Source organism: Eublepharis macularius, chromosome 1 (genome assembly GCF_028583425.1).
Source record: "Eublepharis macularius isolate TG4126 chromosome 1, MPM_Emac_v1.0, whole genome shotgun sequence".
In the NCBI taxonomy this organism is placed as follows: Eukaryota; Metazoa; Chordata; class Lepidosauria; order Squamata; family Eublepharidae; genus Eublepharis; species Eublepharis macularius.
The window spans coordinates 252,707,173-252,725,909 of NC_072790.1; the positions used below are offsets into that span (position 1 = coordinate 252,707,173).

General features: G+C 51.5%; 1 protein-coding gene across 4 annotated transcripts in view; it reads left to right on the top strand.

The window, feature by feature from the left end:
- The window catches only part of ZNF687 (zinc finger protein 687), a 32,773-nt gene extending 17,813 nt beyond the window's left edge, over window positions 1-14,960 (top strand). For all 4 annotated transcript variants that reach the window (XM_054998591.1, XM_054998598.1, XM_054998605.1 and 1 more), the window contains 6 exons: window positions 932-1,108; window positions 2,208-2,370; window positions 4,311-4,628; window positions 6,500-6,612; window positions 10,405-10,546; window positions 11,634-14,960. In XM_054998591.1, the coding sequence (XP_054854566.1) occupies window positions 932-1,108; window positions 2,208-2,370; window positions 4,311-4,628; window positions 6,500-6,612; window positions 10,405-10,546; window positions 11,634-12,107 (1,387 nt within the window). In that variant the 3' untranslated portion in view covers window positions 12,108-14,960. The remainder of the gene's footprint in view (window positions 1-931; window positions 1,109-2,207; window positions 2,371-4,310; window positions 4,629-6,499; window positions 6,613-10,404; window positions 10,547-11,633) is intronic.
- The last annotated feature ends 3,777 nt before the right edge of the window (window positions 14,961-18,737 follow it).

Consider the following 18,737-nt stretch of genomic DNA (forward strand, 5'->3'; position numbering starts at 1 on the left):
TGAGGAACTGATCGGCAGTAACATCAGGACAGATATAAGAGCCCCTTACACAACGTACAATTGATTTACAAAATTTACTGCCACAAAATATGTTGGCAGATGCGTTTAAAAGGCCACTTGGGTTCATCAACAGCCAGAGGCCTTGAGAGTTAAATGGAATCTTTGGGTCCAGAATGCTGCCGAAATAGCCAGGGTCGTGACCTGGTGCTTTCCCCAATGATGACACCAAGGCTTGGAGAGAGCTTTGAAGAGGGAAAGATTTTATTCCAGGAATAAAGGGGTACAGAGTTTCAAGCTAGTAAAAAACACTCTGAGCCCACCCTGAAATGGCAGGGAAGATCTTTCTATGCCCCTCGCTTCGTTTTGAGGCAAAGCCCACCTTCTTGCTGAGACGAAAGGCCCCTCCTCTTTTCTCAGCTCCAAGTGAAACTTTCCCATGTTCTCTAGCTGGTTTCAACCAGTAGTTGTTTACTGCAGGCCAAGCATTTCTCTACACAGTCACGTTCAAGGCCAAGCAAAAACAGCTCTGTATTTCAAGCTATCAAGAAAAAATGGCCGTGCTTTTGCTCACAGTTAGCAGTGTGCCTTTCAGTGCCAGATGCAGAGAGTGTACACTGTGACGGGGTTGAAAGAGAGGTTGCCTTTACACCCTTCTGGTTTTCCCGGAAGTATATCTCTGGGCTTCGTGTGAGACGAGATTCCAGGCTAGCTGGGCCTTTGGTCTGATCCAGGAGGACTTCTCTGAATTCCTTTGTTCTGACTTTAAATTCGACCCCGCTTGTGGACTGTGTCAGAGTGCCTAGGCTGACTCGGGTCTTCCTTGCCTCGACTCAACAATCTGTGCATTTTTGTGTTTGAGGGAAAGAGGGCAGACCCACTGAGGGGGCCTCTCTTCCTTCCTCCCTGAGTTTTTTGTGTTCTTGTGCTCCAGGTGCCCGAGCTGCTCTGTTGTCTTTGGAGGGGTGAACTCTATTAAGTCCCATATCCAGACGTCCCACTGCGAAGTTTTCCACAAGTGCCCCATTTGCCCCATGGCGTTCAAATCGGCCCCCAGTGCCCACGCGCACATCTACACCCAGCATCCGGGGTTCAGCAACCAGCAGTCCAAGTAAGGATGACGGGCGTAGCCACCGGAGCGTGGCAGGCGGGGCAGAGCGGTGTTTTGGTGGTGCCGTTCTAAGCGAATGGCTCGGATGTGGCTTGGGCCATTCAGTTGTGCTTCGTAAACTGGCCTTGAAGATCCTTCCGGAGCCCCGTAGACTCTTCGAGATCAGCGCAAAGGGCTACCCGGGAGGCCCAAGAGTTCCTGTTGCTGCTGCTCCAGTCTTTGGCATGAGGTGAAGGCGGCGAGGAGCAGGGCAGGGAATGCCAAGGCAGACATGCTTACAAAACAGCAAGCCCAACATCCGGTTCAAACCAGAGAAGCACAAAGTGGAAAACCACCCGGATATTCACAAAAATGTGAATATCCGGGTGGTTTCCCACTTTGTGCTTCTCAAGGCAGACATGCTGGCAGGTGGCCAGGCACAAAGAGTGCCCCTGGGATTTGCAGAACTGGCCGTGGGAATGCATTTCCCGCAGAAGACGCGTGTACCTCATGATGTGAATTTGCGTTTGCTTGTGTGCAAGGCCACCTTTGTGTGCTTGCCCCTTTCAGGCTCTCCCCTGTGTGGGGCAGGCAGACCCAGTCTGGTTACCTGAGCTTGCTCTGCTTCAATTGAGTACCGTCCTTGTTTCTCTGTGTCCATATTAAGGACTAAGGAGGATGGTATTAATCCTATCCTGCTCTTCTTCTGCAGTTCTCTCTCTCCCAGACTCATCTTCGCCTTACAACAGACCTGTAAGGTAGGCTAGGCTGAAGGAGAGTGACTGGCCCACGGTTACCCAGTGAACTTCATGGCAGAGTGGGAGTTGGAATGTAGGTCTTGCCAGATGTACTCCAGCACTCTACTCCATTAGATGCCCCTTGATTTTAGAAGCTTGAGACTGGAGTAGCTGCAACAGGGTGGACTTTAGTGCCCTAAGAGCTCTCCCCAAAGCTCCTGAGTGGCTATATCTCAGCAGAAGGACCAAGGAGAAACGTTGCCGCTGAGAATTCGAGCTCCTCGTACGCAGGGTTTCTTTGTGGGCTTCCTTTTGTGACCGGGGGAAACACCCTGGCTCCTTCTTCCTTGGTCCTTAGCGCTGCTGGTCGTTTGTCTCTGCAGGATGATCTACAAATGTGCCATGTGCGACACCGTCTTTACTCACAAGCCTCTGCTCTCCTCGCACTTCGACCAGCATTTGCTCAACCAGAGGGTGAGCGTCTTCAAGTGCCCCGACTGCCCCCTTCTTTTTGCCCAGAAGAGGACAATGTTGGAGCATCTGAAGGTGAGATCCAGAGTTGCCCGAGGGTGTGGGTGGGAGACACACCCTGAAGCAAAGTGTGATACAAATGCTGAGCTTTAATCACTGCGCCTTGTGGGCACCCCTTAAACCAGGGGTGGGGAATGTCCGGCCTGCGATATCATTTGGTCTGGCCCGTATGGCTGGCACATCCATTGAGGCAGAGCCAGCAGCCACCTCGAGCGCAGCTTTCTGAAGGAGGCGCTGTGGCCCATGCCGGCCCCCAACGACCCCCCACCCCACCCCCCGGCCTGACCCGGCACCAGCGCCGTAGGCCGGGGGAACAGAAGCAACCAGGCTGTGCCTATTGCTTCATGCGCTTGGTGAGTGTTGGACATTGGGAAGGTCAGTTTGTAGCCCCTCAAAGTAGCTTCCAGCAGACACTCCCGTTTTTGCCACTGTCCCTGCCAATTAGAGAGCTCCTATTCTGGCCCATCCTGTCTTCCTTGGGATATTTATAATATCATTTGCGGGCCATACAAAATTATCAACTTAAAAATTAGCCTGCTACATTGAACTCCGGGAAAGGCATGATCCATGGGTCCCCCCCGCCTTTCCTGTCATTTTCTCTTCATAGCGGAAAAGGAAAAAGGGCCAGCCCCTCAAAGTAGCTTCCAGCAGACACTCCCGTTTTTGCCACTGTGAAGAGAAAATGACAGGAAAGAGGGGGGGACCCTTGGATCATGCCTTTCCCGGAGTTCAATCTCTCTGAAACTTGGGGGGTCTATAGAGGACAGTGAGGACTAGGTCCTCTGCAAGTTTGGTGGGTGTTGGACATTGGGAAGGTCAGTTCGTAGCCCTTCAAAGTAGTTTCCAGCAGACACCCACCACCGTGAAGAGAAAATGACAGGAAAGGGGGGGCCCATGGATCATGTCTTTTCTGGGGTTCAATGTAGTAGGCTAATTTTTAAGTTGATAATTTTGTATGGCCCGCAAATGATATTATAAATATCCCAATTGGCCCTTGGCAGAAAAAAGGTTCTTCACCCCTGCCTTAAAACATAATAGTCAGTCTGTGATAGTGGGGTTTGCACCCATTTCTGCCCCCCAGAAATTAATAGCGGGGATCATTACCGTTGTTGGCAAAATGGTACAGAGTGCAGTAATAGAAAACCACGGCATAGCTACAGAATGTCACATTGGTTGGACAGTTCAGCTTTATCGCTTTTTTAAAAAAAAAATTGTTAAAAACATTTTCTGTTATGCTTTATTTCCTCGGGCTCAAGCTGTGTTTTTAAGCGGGGGTGGGGGAGAAGGCAGGAGCTTCTAATCTTTATGACTGTGGGTGGGAGGAAAGGGGAGTCCCTGGTAGAATTGGAAGCTAAGGTGGGGCTGGCTGAATGCAGTTTTGGGCTGTCAGAGAGCGAGGCTTCCAATGAATCACGCACCTGGTAGGCAGCCATGCAAATTGTCTGCACACTTGGAAGGCCCTTTGCTTGTAGTGTGTGTGTGGGGGGGGGTTGGGGGCTAGTCTGCTGGTGTCCAGGTGGGGGGCAGTGTTGTGGTCCTTGGACAGCGGTTGATGCCAAAGAGCAGGCCAGGCATTATGGTTTTGTCCTAGAAACAGCCCTGTGCTTAGAAGTCGAGCACCTGCTTTTTCTGCATGAGGCCCCCTGCGTTCAGTTCCTGGCCCCGCCACTTTAAGGATCTCGGGGGACCGCTGCTGAGAAAGGCTGAAGTTCCTGGAGAACTGGTTAGAGGAGACAGAACTGGGCTAGATGGGCCAGCACTGCTTCTCGGAATAAGGCAGCTTTGGATCCTTAAGTGGGGAAGGGTTTGGTGCCCGCACCCATTTCCTGGCCCTTATGCTGTCACCTGCTGCTTTGGTAGAAGCATGAAGCTCTCCTCTGGACTTAGCCCTTGGGGGCAAGTTGTTTGCCAGCCTCTGCGGCTCAGTTTGACCCCCTTTTTCCTCTCCGGAGCAGAACACTCACCAGCCCGCAAAGCCAAAGGAGGAGCCCCCCAAGAAGCCTGCTGCTGCCCCCCTCACCCCCAAGCAGGAGCCGGCCGAAGAAGAGCCCCCGCCGCCAGTCACCAAGATCTCGGAGTCGTCGTCTTCCTCTTCCGAAGACGAGGACCCACCCAGCTCTCCAGAGGTGCGGAAGAGCAAGAGGGGCCGTTTCCAGCGCAAGGCCAGTGCAGGCGGGCGGTCCAGGAGCAACGGCTGGACCTGCGGGATCTGCCACTCCTGGTTTCCAGAGCGCGACGAATACGTTGTCCACATGAAGAAGATCCATGGCAAGGTGAGGGTGGCGGAGGGTGGCGCTCCTCCGTTTTTATGGGGTACTTGGGCTAGGCTGCGCACACTCTCTCTCAACCTACCTTGGAAAGGGGTTGTGAGGAGGAAGAGAATGCTGTGCCCGCTGCCCTGAACTCCTTGAAGGAAGGAGTGGGGTCAAAATGAGTGGGATCAGTTGATGCCCACATTGTGGCCGCTCTTGTCACAGACTTGGGGCGTGCTGCCTCAGTAAGGGTGCAGGAGAGAGCGCGCGTTTGGGTCTGCCTGCCCCCTTCTTGGGCGACTCTCTCCCACCCACTGCATCGACTTCTGCCAGGTGTCACTGGCCCCCTCCATTCCCAAAACCTCCTTTTGGCATTGCAGCTGCCTAGCAGTGTGAGAAAACACAGTGCTGGGGGCGGGGGCTCAGGGTCCATGGGCCTTCCTTTCTTGCCTAACACTTCCTGTGCATTTTGGCCTGGCTGGGCGCCTTTGCCCTCGACCAGCACGTTTCACAGAGCACCATACAAGGCAGGTCCCCGCTCCCTAAGATGTTGTGGCAAGCGGAGAAGACAAGCAACGGGGAGGGAGAAGGGTCAGCAGGGGGGCTGTGAGAAAGGAGCCCCATATGCGCCCCCTTGCCCAGTTGGCCCGAAGCTTTGGACTGGGTTGTCACCAGCATGCTGATGACGCCCAGTTATATCTCTTGATGGACGGCCAGCCGGATGCTGCCGCGGGAGTTCTGGCCAGGGCCTTGGACTCTGAGACTGTGTGGGTGAAGCAGAAGTTGAACCCTGTGAAGACGGAGGTCCTGTATCTGGGACATGGGTTGTCGAGTTCAGGAATCCGGCTCCCAGCCCTTGACTGGGCACCTTTGACGCCTGTGTCGATGGTGAGGAGTCTGAGGGTGATTCTGGATGCTTCCCTACCAGTGGAGACCCAGGCCTCTCGGTTGCCAGATCTGCCGCCTCCTGTCTCCGGCAGGTCAGGCAGCTTGCCCCCTACCTCTCTACCCAAGACCAAGCTGCAGCGATCCATGCGATGGTCACCTCCAGATTAGACTACTGTAACTCCCTCTGTGCAGGGCTGCCTTTGAAACTGACCTGGAAACTGCAACCGGTCCAGAAGGCGGCGCTGCGTGTCCTCACAGGGACCCTGTTCAGGGCACGTATTTGACCTGTGCGGCGCCAGCTGCGTTTGCTCCCAGTTGAATTCCGAGTGAAGCTCAAGGTTCTGGTTTTGACCTTGGAATCCCTTTGCGGACCTGCGTATCCGCAGGACTGTCTCCCACTGTACGTTCCCCGGAGGGCGTTGCACTCTGCAGCTCAACATCTCCTGGTGATCCCTGGCCCCCGAGGATGTTTGCCTGGCCTCAGCCAGGGTCAGAGCCTTTTGGGCTCTGGTCCCGACCTAGTGGAACGCTCCCCCAGTTGAGATCCGGGTGCTGTTACAGTTCCGGGCCTGCAAAAGGGAGATGTTCTACCGGGCCTGTGGTTCTGATTGGGGTTGAGGAGCCGGCAGGCTGTCTTGCCGGTCCCTCGCCTGATCTGCTCCGCTTCGGCCGTCTGAATCAGATCTACCGCACCTGCCCCGCAGCAAGTTTGTGACTGAAATTAGGGGTTGAGGGCCGCATCTTGGAGGTCCTTGTGGATTATTTTTATTGGTTTATTTTATATTTTAGTATTTTATGAATTGATATGTTTATTGACATTTATGATGCTGTGACCTGCCCTGAGCCTGCTTGTGGGGAGAGCGGGTTATAAATCTAACAAATCTATAAACGTCTGTTGGGGGTGAGGTGTAAGGGGCCAGCGAGGGCTTCGTGGGAGAGAGGAAGAGTTCGTGTTCTCCTTCCATCGCCTGCATCGCCTCTCTCTCTGGTTCCTCCCCCATCAGTGTGTGAAGAAGTTTCCGTGCTGCTTGTGCGAACGTTCCTTCTGCTCTGCCCCCAGCCTGCGGAGACACGTCCGGGTGAACCACGAGGGCATCAAACGCGTCTACCCCTGCCGGTATGAGCCAGCCTCCCTCCTCCTGTGCTGCTGAGAAAGAGCTTGGTGGAGCTGTTTTCTTCACATTCGCACAACTTTGTTCTCTTTTGCTTTGATGGAAGGCTCTTCTGTAGGGGAAGTCAGTGGGATAAGTGCTAATTGATAGGCAGGCAGCTTTGTGCCGGTGAAGGAAGGGGAGCCGTACCGCCGGGGTTCTGCTTCTCTTATGAAAGCGGTGGGAAGTTTGGCGCTTTGGGGCCAGGCTGCCGGGAGCTCCTGGACTTTTAATAAAATCTGACCGGACACAAAGGCTATTTCCACACACGTTGAATAATGCACTTTCAATGCACTTTCGTTATCCTTTAGAAGTGGATTTTTTGTTCCACACATGGAAAATCAGTTATAAATGTTCACTAAAGCGTATTGAAAGTGGATTATCCAGCGTGTGTGGAAGCAGCCAAAGAGTCTCCACCGGAGGTGCAGAATCAACTGGGCGGGATTTGTCTCTCACCCATGCCCTTTAATGTATGTTTATATGAGGCCGCTGAATGAGACCGTCCAGAGCTTTGGGGTTGCAGATGACACCCAGCTCTGTATATCACTCTCTAAGCCTCCAGATGCATCCATCTTGGTCCTGAACTGGCGCTTTGAGGCTGGTAGCCATTTGTTGGCTATTTCAATACTTAGGGTGGCACGTCGGGCATTGACCAGAGCGCGGGTCTTTTCCATTGTGGACCCTATTCTCTAGAATTGACGCTGAGGAGGTGAGGGAAGCCCCATCCTTGGAGATATTCGGAAGGCGCTGCAAGGCCTGCCTGTTTGCCCAGGCTTTTGAGGGGGTGTGAAGGGCAGGCATCTTTTAAGGCAAGGGAGGGAGGGATTTTAGCTTGGTTTTTAATTTGGAATTTTTAAAAATCATTTTGTAAGGTGCCTTGAACAATGTGGAAAGGTGAGGTATGAGAGCGGTTAAGAGCGGCAGGACTCTAATCTGCAGAGCCGGGTTTGATTCCCCCCTCCTCCGCTTGTAGCCAGCTGGGAGACCTTGGGTCAGTCACAGCTCTCTCAGAGCTCTCTCAGCCCCACCCACCTCACAGGGGGATTATTGTTGTAGGGATAACATTGACACACTTTGTAAACTGCTCTGAGTGGGTGTTAAGTTGTCCTGAAGGGTGGTATATAAATCAAATGTTACCATTATAATAAATACTTTAAATAAATAAATAAAATTGGCTCTGAGATTGGAGCTGTGCAAGAAAGAAAGAAAGCTGGTGTTAGCACCTTCAGGGTTGCTGCACTATGTGAACACTTGGGGTCTTTGCCCCAAGTGAAGGATGTTGACATGATGGAAGAGCTAGGAGGTGTTTGGAGGAGCCTGTCTTTTGGGCTGGTATTTTTATCGAACCTCTAAACAGTTCATACCCTAGTGTTTACCTTGTAAAAGGGTCATGGCTCAGCGGTAGAACTGGGGAAGCCATTTGCCCGCTTATAGTGAGAATAGTTTCAGGTGAGTAGCCATGTTAGTCTGTAGTAGAAGAGCAGGATTCAGGTCCAGTAGCACCTTAAAGGCCCACTAGATGTCCAGGATATGAGCTTTCAAGAGTCAAAGCTCCCTTTGTCAGATACATGGAGTGGAAAACTATAGGAGTCTTTATATTCCAAGCAGAGGAGGGGAGTATTGCAAATTAGAGTGTCAGTAAATTAGCTATAATACATGTTGTAACTAGCTTGATACAGCATGGGTGCAATGTGCAGGAAATTAGCATCTGTAGTGCAAGAAAAATCCAGTGTTCTAATTTCATTCAGGGGGGGGGGGGGGTTCCATTGATCCCAATCTGCAAATAACCTCAATTTCAGCAATCTCACTTCGTAATTTTCCTTTGAAGTGTCTCTGCTTGAGAACTGCTACTTGGGACATTGGAGTTTTGGCTCTCGAAAGCTTGTCCCCTGGAAATCTACTTGGTCTCTGGGGTGCTCCTGGGCCTGGATCTCGCTCACATCAAAAAAGCTCCCTTTGCTTTGGCCATTCCTGCCACCCTTGCTCTTGCAAGCCACGGGAGGAAAGACCCAGAAAAGATGTGCATGAAGTCCGTTGAAACTGGAGTTCTCAGGGATGGTCAGAGCATCCCTTGATGTGCTTAAGCCACATCTGGTGGATGTAACATCGCGTATTGCCTGATGTCATTTCTGTCCATCACCGAGGCAGAGCTCCTGTTCTGCTTGCAAAAGAGCCCCGGGAGATTCAGCGGCATCTTAGGTAGCAAGAGTTAGGAAGCACCTTTCTTTGCCTGAGACCTGGAGAGCTTCTAACCGTCAAAGTAGGAAATAATTGGTTATACGGGCTTCTGGTTCAATATGAGCCAACTTCAGGTGTTCATGCACAGAATTTCATATGCAGGTGTATAGTTTCAGTAGTCTCTGTATTCCCAAGGCCACTGGGAGAGCTTATGGTCCGCTAAAATTTTGGGCTGTTCAGCTGCCCTCTCTCTCTCTCTCATTATTTGTTTAATAAGTTGTTTAAAATCGTTACTATAACTCACTTTTCTCATGATCAACAGGTTTCAGAGCAGCCTTTCTGCCATCTCCCTCCATCCAGCATTTCTCTGCCTATTTCGGGCATCCTTAGGGACTAGAAATTTGCTTTTAATGGGTATGCGAGGAGATTCTTTCCAGTCCCCCGATAGAGCGAGACCCCTAACCAAGATTCTAGATCTTATTCAAACCAAGGCAGTACATTTGGCAAATAAAATAAAAAAGTTTATTAGAAGAACACACAAATAAAGTGATGCAGTTTAAACAACTCAGCTAAAATGCGTATCTAACAAGGTAGGCACCCACGTTTATATCCTCTTGCAAACAGATTTAAAAGTGATATTGTTTACAGTGGGCAAGATAGTCTACAAAAGACAAACAGCCTCAAGCCAGTGAAATCTTGGAGAGTTAGCAGTAATTGCTAAGAGCTGGCAGGTCATATAAACTATGCAGGGTTCTTTGGCACCTCTTGTTATCTTTTAGAAAAGCAGAGGGATACAATTGTGGACTGATAAAGGGGATGCTAAGAAAAACAAGGCCACACGATGCATTATTTTTCTTGGAGCCGTGTCCGTTGTTAATTTAAAACACTCCCCCGTCTCACGATCTTTACCTACGTTGCAGTTTCTAGAGAGGAACAGTAAAGTGAAAGTAGGTGAAAGGGTATTTGGAATGAGGCACACGTAATGCCCTTTTCAAAGAATTTAATTTTTAATTTAATTTATTAGATTTATATTCCGCCCTCCCCACACCAGCAGGCTCAGGGCGGATAACAATTTTTACATACATTTAAAATACATCTAACAATTTACACAGTTTAAAATTATAAATATATAAACATCCTAACATTTAAAATACACATATATACATACACGTATACTCAGCGGCATAATAAAATGCGCTATACGCATACGCAAGGCACCTCCCTTTCGCCTTCACCAGAGCATTTACAGTGGAGCTCAACAGACAGAGGATGTTGCTACCAAACTTATAGGAAGCTTAGAAGCTAAAACTATATATTAGTAAAAATCCCATGACAGAGCGCAACAAAAGTGGACTGCGCAAAATACCTGGGGGGGGGGGTGCATGAGAGATGTTTGATAAAACAGGATTTGTTTAGCACCTGAGGCATGCCAGGAGGTGTCAGAAGTGGAGGGCCCCTGAATTCTAATCTAATCCTCCTCCTCTGCCTGGGAAGACCTTTTTGAGGGGAGGGATGTTGAACTAACGTCCCGAGACTCTCTGTGGCTTCTCACCGCCGCCTTCCTCTCCCCTCCCGCCCAGGTACTGCACCGAAGGCAAGCGGACTTTCAGCAGCCGCCTCATCCTCGAGAAACACATCCAAGTGCGTCACGGCATCAAAGTGACGGATGAGACCCGCAGCCAGGAGGTGCTCATCACCCGCCTGGGCTGCAGGAACTCTCAGGTAGGCATGGGGGCGGGGCGGGGGGGGCCTCTCTTCCACCCTAAGAATTCTCTGCAACTCAGGCGCATCAGCCTCGGCATGCCAGCTTGTGATTATTTTTTTTTTTACGTTCTTCTTGCAAGCCCCGTATTCCTTCTGTAGCGGTGGATTGACCATATCAAGGGTTTTTTGTGGATCCCTCCCTTTTTTAAATCCTCAAGAGATAAAAAAAGATAAATAGTGCTGTTGTAATAAATGTGCATGCAGGTGCTTCACTTAATTGACTTGGTTTGGGGTGTCAGAAGCTTGTGGGGTGTTTGAAGGCAGTGGGCTTTCCAGCCTATAGATCAAGCCCCCACGTGGGTTGTGGAACGTTCGGTTAGGGGTTGCGTGAGCCCCTGGAGAGCCAACCATTTTGGGGGGCAGGGGCTGGTGTGCAGGCACAGAGAGCAGAGGAGCCTGCGTCCTTTGCCTTTCTCGGGCAGCAAAGACGATTCCCCCGTGGCTTGCTCCAAGTCCTGGGGTTCAGCTTGCATTCTTGGTCCCCGGCCCTCTTGGTCCCTCTGTGACGCTGGAGAGATCACAACTCTGGAATCTCCTCTCCCCGTCATAGGACCTTGCTTGCCAGTCACTTGCAGCTCAGTTAAGGTGGATCCAGGGTGTGGAGAGGCTCTTTGATGGAGAGGGAGATATGGGGTGGGGTGGGGCGGAGAGACCAGGCAGCAGAGCACAAAGGAGCAGCCTGGAGATGTTGAGTGTACTGCAGAGGGCGAGCAGACGTGCCGTCTCAGATGTGCCGTCTCAGGGGAGAGTGGTGTGGGAAGGGGGGTGCAGAGAAAGGAAGCGGGCAAGGGGCTGGTTCTCAAGGGACCCTGCTGCTGCCCACTGCTGCCGTGTGGCGGCCAAGTGGAATTCACCTTTGGTTTGGCTTTTGAACCTTGGCTACGCATCTCTCAACCTGTAGCACTAGAATCTTACTGCTTCTTGTGTGTGTGTGTGTGTGTGTTTTGTGGGGAGAGTGGAATATAAATGTAATAAAATAAAAATAAAAGCAGAAGTCCTCCTGATGATGTAAGGTTCCTTGCTTTTTTCAACCCTGTCTTTGCAGGCGTCCAGCCGGAAACGCAAGCTGTCCTCTGACGAAGGAGATTCGTGCAGTGAGGAGCCGGATAGCACCACTCCGCCTTCCAAGACCCCCAAAGGTGACCGGAAAGCCCTGCACCATTGCCGCAAATGCGGCTACATCGCCTCCTCGGCAGCGGATTTCCAGGAACACATCCCCCAGCACCGGACAGGCGAGAGCGCCCACCAGTGCCGCGAGTGTGGGCTCTGCTTTACTTCTCAGGTCTCTCTCAACCGCCACCGCTTCATTACCCACAAGAAGAAGAGGGGGGCAGGCGATGCCGATGAGCCCAGTGCTCGGGGCGACCCCGAGGGCGGCTCCCCGCAGGCTGCCGAAGGGAAGCTCTCCTGCACGGTTTGCGGCAAGTGCTTCGACAGCCAACTCAACCTGAAAACTCACTTCCGCACCCATGGGATGGCGTTCATCAAAGCCCGGCAGAACGTTGGGGCGGAGAACTAGCCGGGACCAGTCCCTGCTTACCTGTCCGTCAGGATGGCGGTGGCAGGCGGGTCTGTGCCCCAAGTTCATAGTGGAAGGGGGGGGGTGTCCCTGCATCCCACCACTCTTCTCACTCAGTTGGGTAAATAAGCTGTGATTGCGGAGGGGTCGAGGGGAGCCTTGTTTATAACCCGAGGTCAGCGGTCTCGCAGCCCCTGCTCCCTGCCTCACTGAGCTTTCCCCCCTTGAGGACTCTGTTTGGGGACAGTGGCAGGGCTTATCCATGGCTCTGAGGTGGATGCAAGTTGGGAACTGGACGTTGAGACCTCCCCCATAACAGTGGCTGCTGGCCACGGGCCAGGGGCTCACTTGCGATCACTCCTACAGGCGCTCTGGTCATCATTGTAAAAGGCAGGCAATGGTTCGCTTCAAGTTTTTCTTTCCAGCGCTCTTTCTTTACCCAGCCTTATCACACAGCAGTGCAAAGCCGTTGCCACATTTGGGCAGCTGTGTGACCTCCTGGCCCTGCCCAGCCTCAGATTTGCGAGACCCCCTCTCCAGCTTCTTTCGGGAGCAATTGCTGTCTGTCGGTCGGTCTGTTGTTTTTTTTTCCTGGCCCTCTCTGGGATTTCCGAAGGTTTCCTGACTTTCCTATGGAGACGGCACGTTCCATCCTCATCCCACCCACTTCCCCCCCCCAAATACTCTCACCTTCTTTTAAACCATTTGTTGTATTGGTTTTTGCCTTTGCAGGTGCAGGAGGAAAACCGGAGGTAGCGAACTGGTCGGTGTCCTCGACTCCCCCCTCCCTGCTCAGTCTCCCCCCCCCCCATAGGGAATCATGGGTTAATTCTGTCTCTTGCACAAATCTGTCTTTCTGACCTGCTCATCATAAAGTGGCCACTTTTGTATGTGTATTAACCTTTTCAAGCCATTCTGCAGGGCGGAGTCATACCAAGCCCCCCCCCCCACACACACACACCTCCCCCCAGCCTTGGTGTGCGGACATTCTGTGCGCACGGGTGTTGGGCTGGCCTTTTCGCAATAGCGGTCGAGACCTGGAAGTCCAGCAGCCAGCTCCACAGGTAGCACACAGCGGGGGAGAGGCGGGGGAGGCAGGGCGGTGTTGTTGGCTGAGGGCTGTGGAAGAGAGGAATTGACCTCTGGTGTGCTCGGAGGCCGGCGACCTGCGAAGGTCCCCCATGGGCAGGGGATTCCACATCTAGAACTCACTGAACAGTCTCTGGGAAAGCTGCGCTGTCTGTCTGTCAGTATCTTTCTGCCTTTCGTCACTTAAAGGTACCTGTCACACACCCCCACACACACACCCCACACACACACAGGGGATTGGAGAAATGACCTCGTCATGGGAGTAAAGTGTCAGAACCTGCCACGGTGCTGAGCCAAGCTGTTGGGTGGGCCTTGCAGGGCTCCTTATGGCCACTCCTTTCCCCTCGTGCAAGAGGTCTCCTCTATCAGGGGAGGACACGTGCAGGGAGGAGGGGCCGCTGCTGGATTGGTGGGGTCCAGCCGGTGGGTTGAGTGGAAAAGACGCTGATTGTTGACAAGGGGCTTGCTCCTGAGCTTGGGACCCCCGGCAAGGGGGGGGGGGCGAAATGAGCCTCTCCCACAGTGCATTGGGGCGTGAGAGGCGTTTCCCACCTGCGCTCTGCAAGGGCTCAAGCCAAGCAGCAGCTCCGTCATACTGGGGCTTCTCCCCCCACCCCACCCACATTGAGCTCTTGGCACTGCTGAATGAGTGGCCCCACGTTGTGAGTGTTGGCACACACGGACACATCCTTCCCTTTGTTTCTCAAATGCAAGGTGGCGCTTGGGAAATCGGAAGCAGTCCTCACCTCGAGGGGCACCCTGTGGCTAAAATCATGCCTCGTCACAGGGTCCGAGATGCTTTGATGCCCAAGGTGGGGGGAAAAACGGGTGGCTGTCCCCCTTCCCCCCTTATTATCATGGGCCACAGTGCATTAAGGAAACGCAGTTGCAAAAGACACAGTGAAACGGGCGGGACATCCTTTGTCTGCTCATTTCCATGGAGGTTGCAGTGCCCAGAGAATTGTGACATCGGTGCCCCCCCCCCCGCCCCCAAATCAGGTCTGTCTGCTTCCCACATTGCCCTGCTGCGAAACCCCTTCCTCCTCTTGCCGTTGGGCCTTTTGAATAATCAGGCATCGACTCAGCCTCTTTGCTGCACCGATTCTGCTGTAAATCATCGTACTGAATCTCTGCCTCCCCCCCCCCTCGGCAGCACCCTCTTGGCGTCCCCTCCGGCCTCAGCAGACAACATTCCTAGATCACATGACCAAGAAGATGGCTGGCACGTGTCGCGCTACCTGTCGGGTCCAACACGGGTTGCGCATAGCTGCAAACTTGACAAAGGCTTGGAAAATAGGTGTCTGTTCTCTTAACACGCACATGCCTTTCCCTATCCAATCATGTTTGGGAGGAAATAGGGTTTTTTTCTCCCATAAAGTGTTTCAGTTGCTGGAGGAGGGAGGAGGTCTGTCTTTTTTTTTTTTAAGTTTGTGCATAAGTGAATTATTTTAGTAACTTGGTTTTCTGTTTTCAACTAGTCACTAATGCTTATTAACAAAGCGTGTGTCTTTTAAAAAAACAACAACCCTGTAACATATACTTTAAAACAAAGCCTGACTGTTGTAAGTTCTTATTTCAGACAATAATAGTGACAAATCTGTTTCCCTTTTTGAGATCTTTTTTTGTGTTATAAATGGTTAGTAAAGATGGGGGGGGGCTTTTTTGTGGAGAAGAGAATGATGACTGCGCTAAGTTTTGATTTTATTATTGTTTGCACATTTTAAGTTTTTTTTTTTTAAAAAATCCTTATAATTACATGTCAGACACTGGGTTAAAGAGAGAAATAGTGTCTTGTTCCTGTGTTCTGAAGTCTGATTGTCTGGAAGGAAACCGTGGAAGGGGGTATATAGCTGTTGGGGAGAGAAGACCTTCAGGCTGTGATAAGGCCCGTGGGAAGGGGAGTGGTTGGTGCCGCAAGACCCCCAAACAGTCTGAATTTATAGGATGGCCTGTGTTATGGCCCACTGGTTGGCTGCCTGTTGTTGCTCTCAGTTGCATGTTGGGATCCCCCTGCACCTGTTTAATGCCTGTCTGCCTTGGCAGCAGAGCCCGTGGAAGGCTTTTCGGGGGGGGGGGGCGGCTTGTGCTGGTCGGTGACTTGAAGTTAGTTGCCTGTGTTGCAAACAGTTCTGAGTTGAGACATCTGATTAGTTTTAATTCCCTTTTTTGTCTTGAAAGAAAGAGCTCCCAAGATGATCTTCTGGAATATGCCAAGCAGGGGGATGGATGGCTGATGTTTATCCAGCTTCTGTTTCTTTCAATGAGAGCACTTCAGATGGAAGACCCCCCCCCCCAGCATGCACACACAGACAAACTTCTACAAAAACTTGTAGAAGTTTCATGCCTTTGGGTGGCGGTGGGGGGTCGGGGGGCTGCCTATAAAGAAGCGCAGTGGAGACAGTTGCCTGATGCCAAATCTGCCCCCAGCTGTGCTCAGACAACACTGCTACGAGACAGGCGTATTCCTCTGCCCCTCGCTTGGTAAGCTGCGTGCCGCTGGCAGAGGCCACACTCAGTCCCTGCATGAAGGAGAAGCAGGGGTTAAACATGGTCATGTCCTGATACTAGGAGCCCTGGGCTGTGGGAGAGGGCGACTCTTGCATCTCCTAGGAATGTCTGCAACAGGACCGTTCCGGAGGCAGCCTGTCCCGCTGGGAGAAGAGAAAGGGAAGAGCCTGGGAGTTCTTGACAGATCCTTCTCACTGCAGAAGCCAATTATCCCCTCCTCTTAAGTGGCACCCACTGCTCTGGCTGTGCCTGTTCAATGCCCCCCACCCCCTGCTGCTGTTAAGGTGGGCGTCTTGCAGCCTGTCTGGCATCTGCGTCCATTTTGCATTTGGTACAATAATGTAGAAATACAGAGCTGGAAGGTTCCAAAGGGTCATCTAGACCAACCCTCTGCACAATGCAGGAAATTCAGAGCCAGTTTGGTATAGTGGTTAAGAGAGGCAGGACTCTAATCTGGAGAGCCAGGTTTGATTCCCCACTCCTCCACTTAAAGCCAGCTGGGGGTGACCTTGGGTCAGTCACAGCTCTCTCAGAGCTCTCTCAGCCCCACCCACCTCACAGGGTGTTTATTGTGGAGATAACAACATGCTCTGTAAACCGTTCTGAGTCCTCCTGAAGGGCGGTATATAAATCGAATGTTGTTATTGTATCTCCTTCCCACAGTGACCCCTGCTCTGTGCTCAGAGGAAGGCCAGAAACCTCCCAGATCCTCTGGCCAATCAGGCTTGGAGGGAAATTCTTTCCTGACCCCAAAGTGCTGATCGGCATTACCTTGGGCATGCGTGAAAGGGCCGTGAGAGCCGAGCACCAGCTCATCCACATTCTGCCTAAACTCATACCGAGTCATAGAATCCGTGTGGCTATTGTGGTGCCACCTGGCCTCTCCTTAAAAATCTCCAAAGAAGGAGGTCTACCACTTCCAAGTTTGCCTGTTCCACGGGGGAACTGCTCTGTCGGGAAGTCCTCCCTCCTCTTCAGGCTAAGCATACCCAGTTCTTTTAACCTCTCCTTGGTCTCCAGCCTCTTCACCATCTTCGTTGACCTTTGGATATATTCCAGCCTGTCCACATCCTTCTTAAACTGTGGTGCCCAAAACTGACCACAGTACTCCAAGTGAGGTCTAACCAGAGCAAAGCAAAGTGCTCTCACTTCGTGTGAAGTCCCCCCCTCCGCCCACACGAGAATGCCTTTGAATTTTCCTATCTAAAGGCAGAACTTTACGTTTATCTGTTGAAATGCGTTTTGTTAAATTTCACCCAGTTTTCCAGTCTGTCGAGATCACCGTGAATCTTGATTCGGTCTTCTGTTGTATTTGCTACCCCCTCCCAATTTAGTATCACCTGCAAATTTAATAAGCTTCCCCTCTATTCCTTAATCCAAATCATTTCTAAAGATGCTGAACAACACGTGGCCCAGGACCGATCCCTGAGGCACTCGCCACTCTCCTTCAAGAGGACAAGGAACCATTTACAAGCATTCTTTGGCTGCCATCTGTAAACCTGTTGCAAATTCACCTAAGAGTAGCAGGATCCAAACCACATTCTTGGAATCCCAGCACTGGGGCAGCTTTGGCCACTACCAGTCGCCTCTCCTTAACTGCCTCTTTTCCCAGCTGAGGGAAGGCGAGTCGTACTGATCAAATGTGATTTCCAGCATCCGGGGCCCCAACTCTGCCCTGCTTCAGTAGAGGCTTGAGAGACTCTCTGTACAAGACATCTTACACGGGGACGCTTCAGTTTCACCTCCCTACATGAGAACAGTTTAAAAAGACAGAGCCTGCAGAGATCACTCCTCCTTGGAGGGTTTGTTAATTTCATCTTCACCTCTGATGGTTCCCTCAAAACCCTCTGAGGAGCGATCTCTGCCAGCTCTATCTTTTTAAAACTACGCTTCCCAGCGTAAAGTCAGCACCTGTATTCTGGCCCATGATTCTAAGAGGCAAAAGTTTGACACACTCAAGGCAGATTCCTGGCCTTGCCTGCTCTTTACAAGGATGTCTTTGGTGATAGCCTTCTGAGAGAGAGAGAGAGAGAGAGAGGAAAAAGAGATGAAACCAGCACACTCTGGGCCAGGCTGAGACAAGAACTCAGAATAACTGAAATGGGGAGGGAGACAAACCATCTTGCAGGGGCAGCCTCCCTGCAGGGCCCCCAGTCCTGGCCCCCTGCCCCTTCAGCAGCCTTGGCTCAGCCCTTGCAACAACCAGGCAGGTGACTTGAAGGTCTTCAATTTGCAAATGGGCCCAGAAAGACCCCCTTAAGAGCAAGCGTGTGTTGTGTGCACACGTGTGTGCTATTTTCCATTCAACCACATGCTAAATCCCCTTGAGGTACCCCTATGGGGGACAGAAGGCAATTCACCAGCAGTAGACTTTGGTGCCAATGTCAGGCTGTCGGGACAGAGACTCTCAACGGCTGCAGCTGCTGCAAAGAGCCCTGGCTTTGCACGTTCTATAGGAAGCACGTGCTGGGCACTGGCTGCCGGATACGGGCATCTTCTCGCTTTCCCCCTACCCCACTGGCTCTTCTGCCTCCCTCAGTTGCTACGAAGGTGATTCCACTTCGGCTCATTGCTGGTGCCACCATGTATATTTGAAGGGCGAGGGGAGACCTCCGTCCTGACAAATGCCTTTCCTTGAGTCGAGCTCTGGTCTTTCCCCTCGAGTACACACACCAAAGAGCCTCCCCCCAGTATACAGACCTAAGGCAAGAAGTGGTAAGCCCACAGCCACAGGGATAAAAATATCACATCTATAGTCAATATGTGTTTATCAATAACAAATTTCCAGTGTACAAAGTGACTACGTGCTTATATAAATACTGATAAATATTTTTAAAACTCTTAACAAAAATCAATCAACGTTCCAAGTATAGACAATTACATTGCAGTCAAGCTACATGTTTCTGGAATAATAGTGTCTCCTGATTGTCGGCCACAATTATATACTCAATATCAATCCCCGGTATTGTGGGAATAATGCGGTCTCTCTGTCTTTTTCTTTAGGTGCACAGGAGATGGATGCCCAGGTAGGAA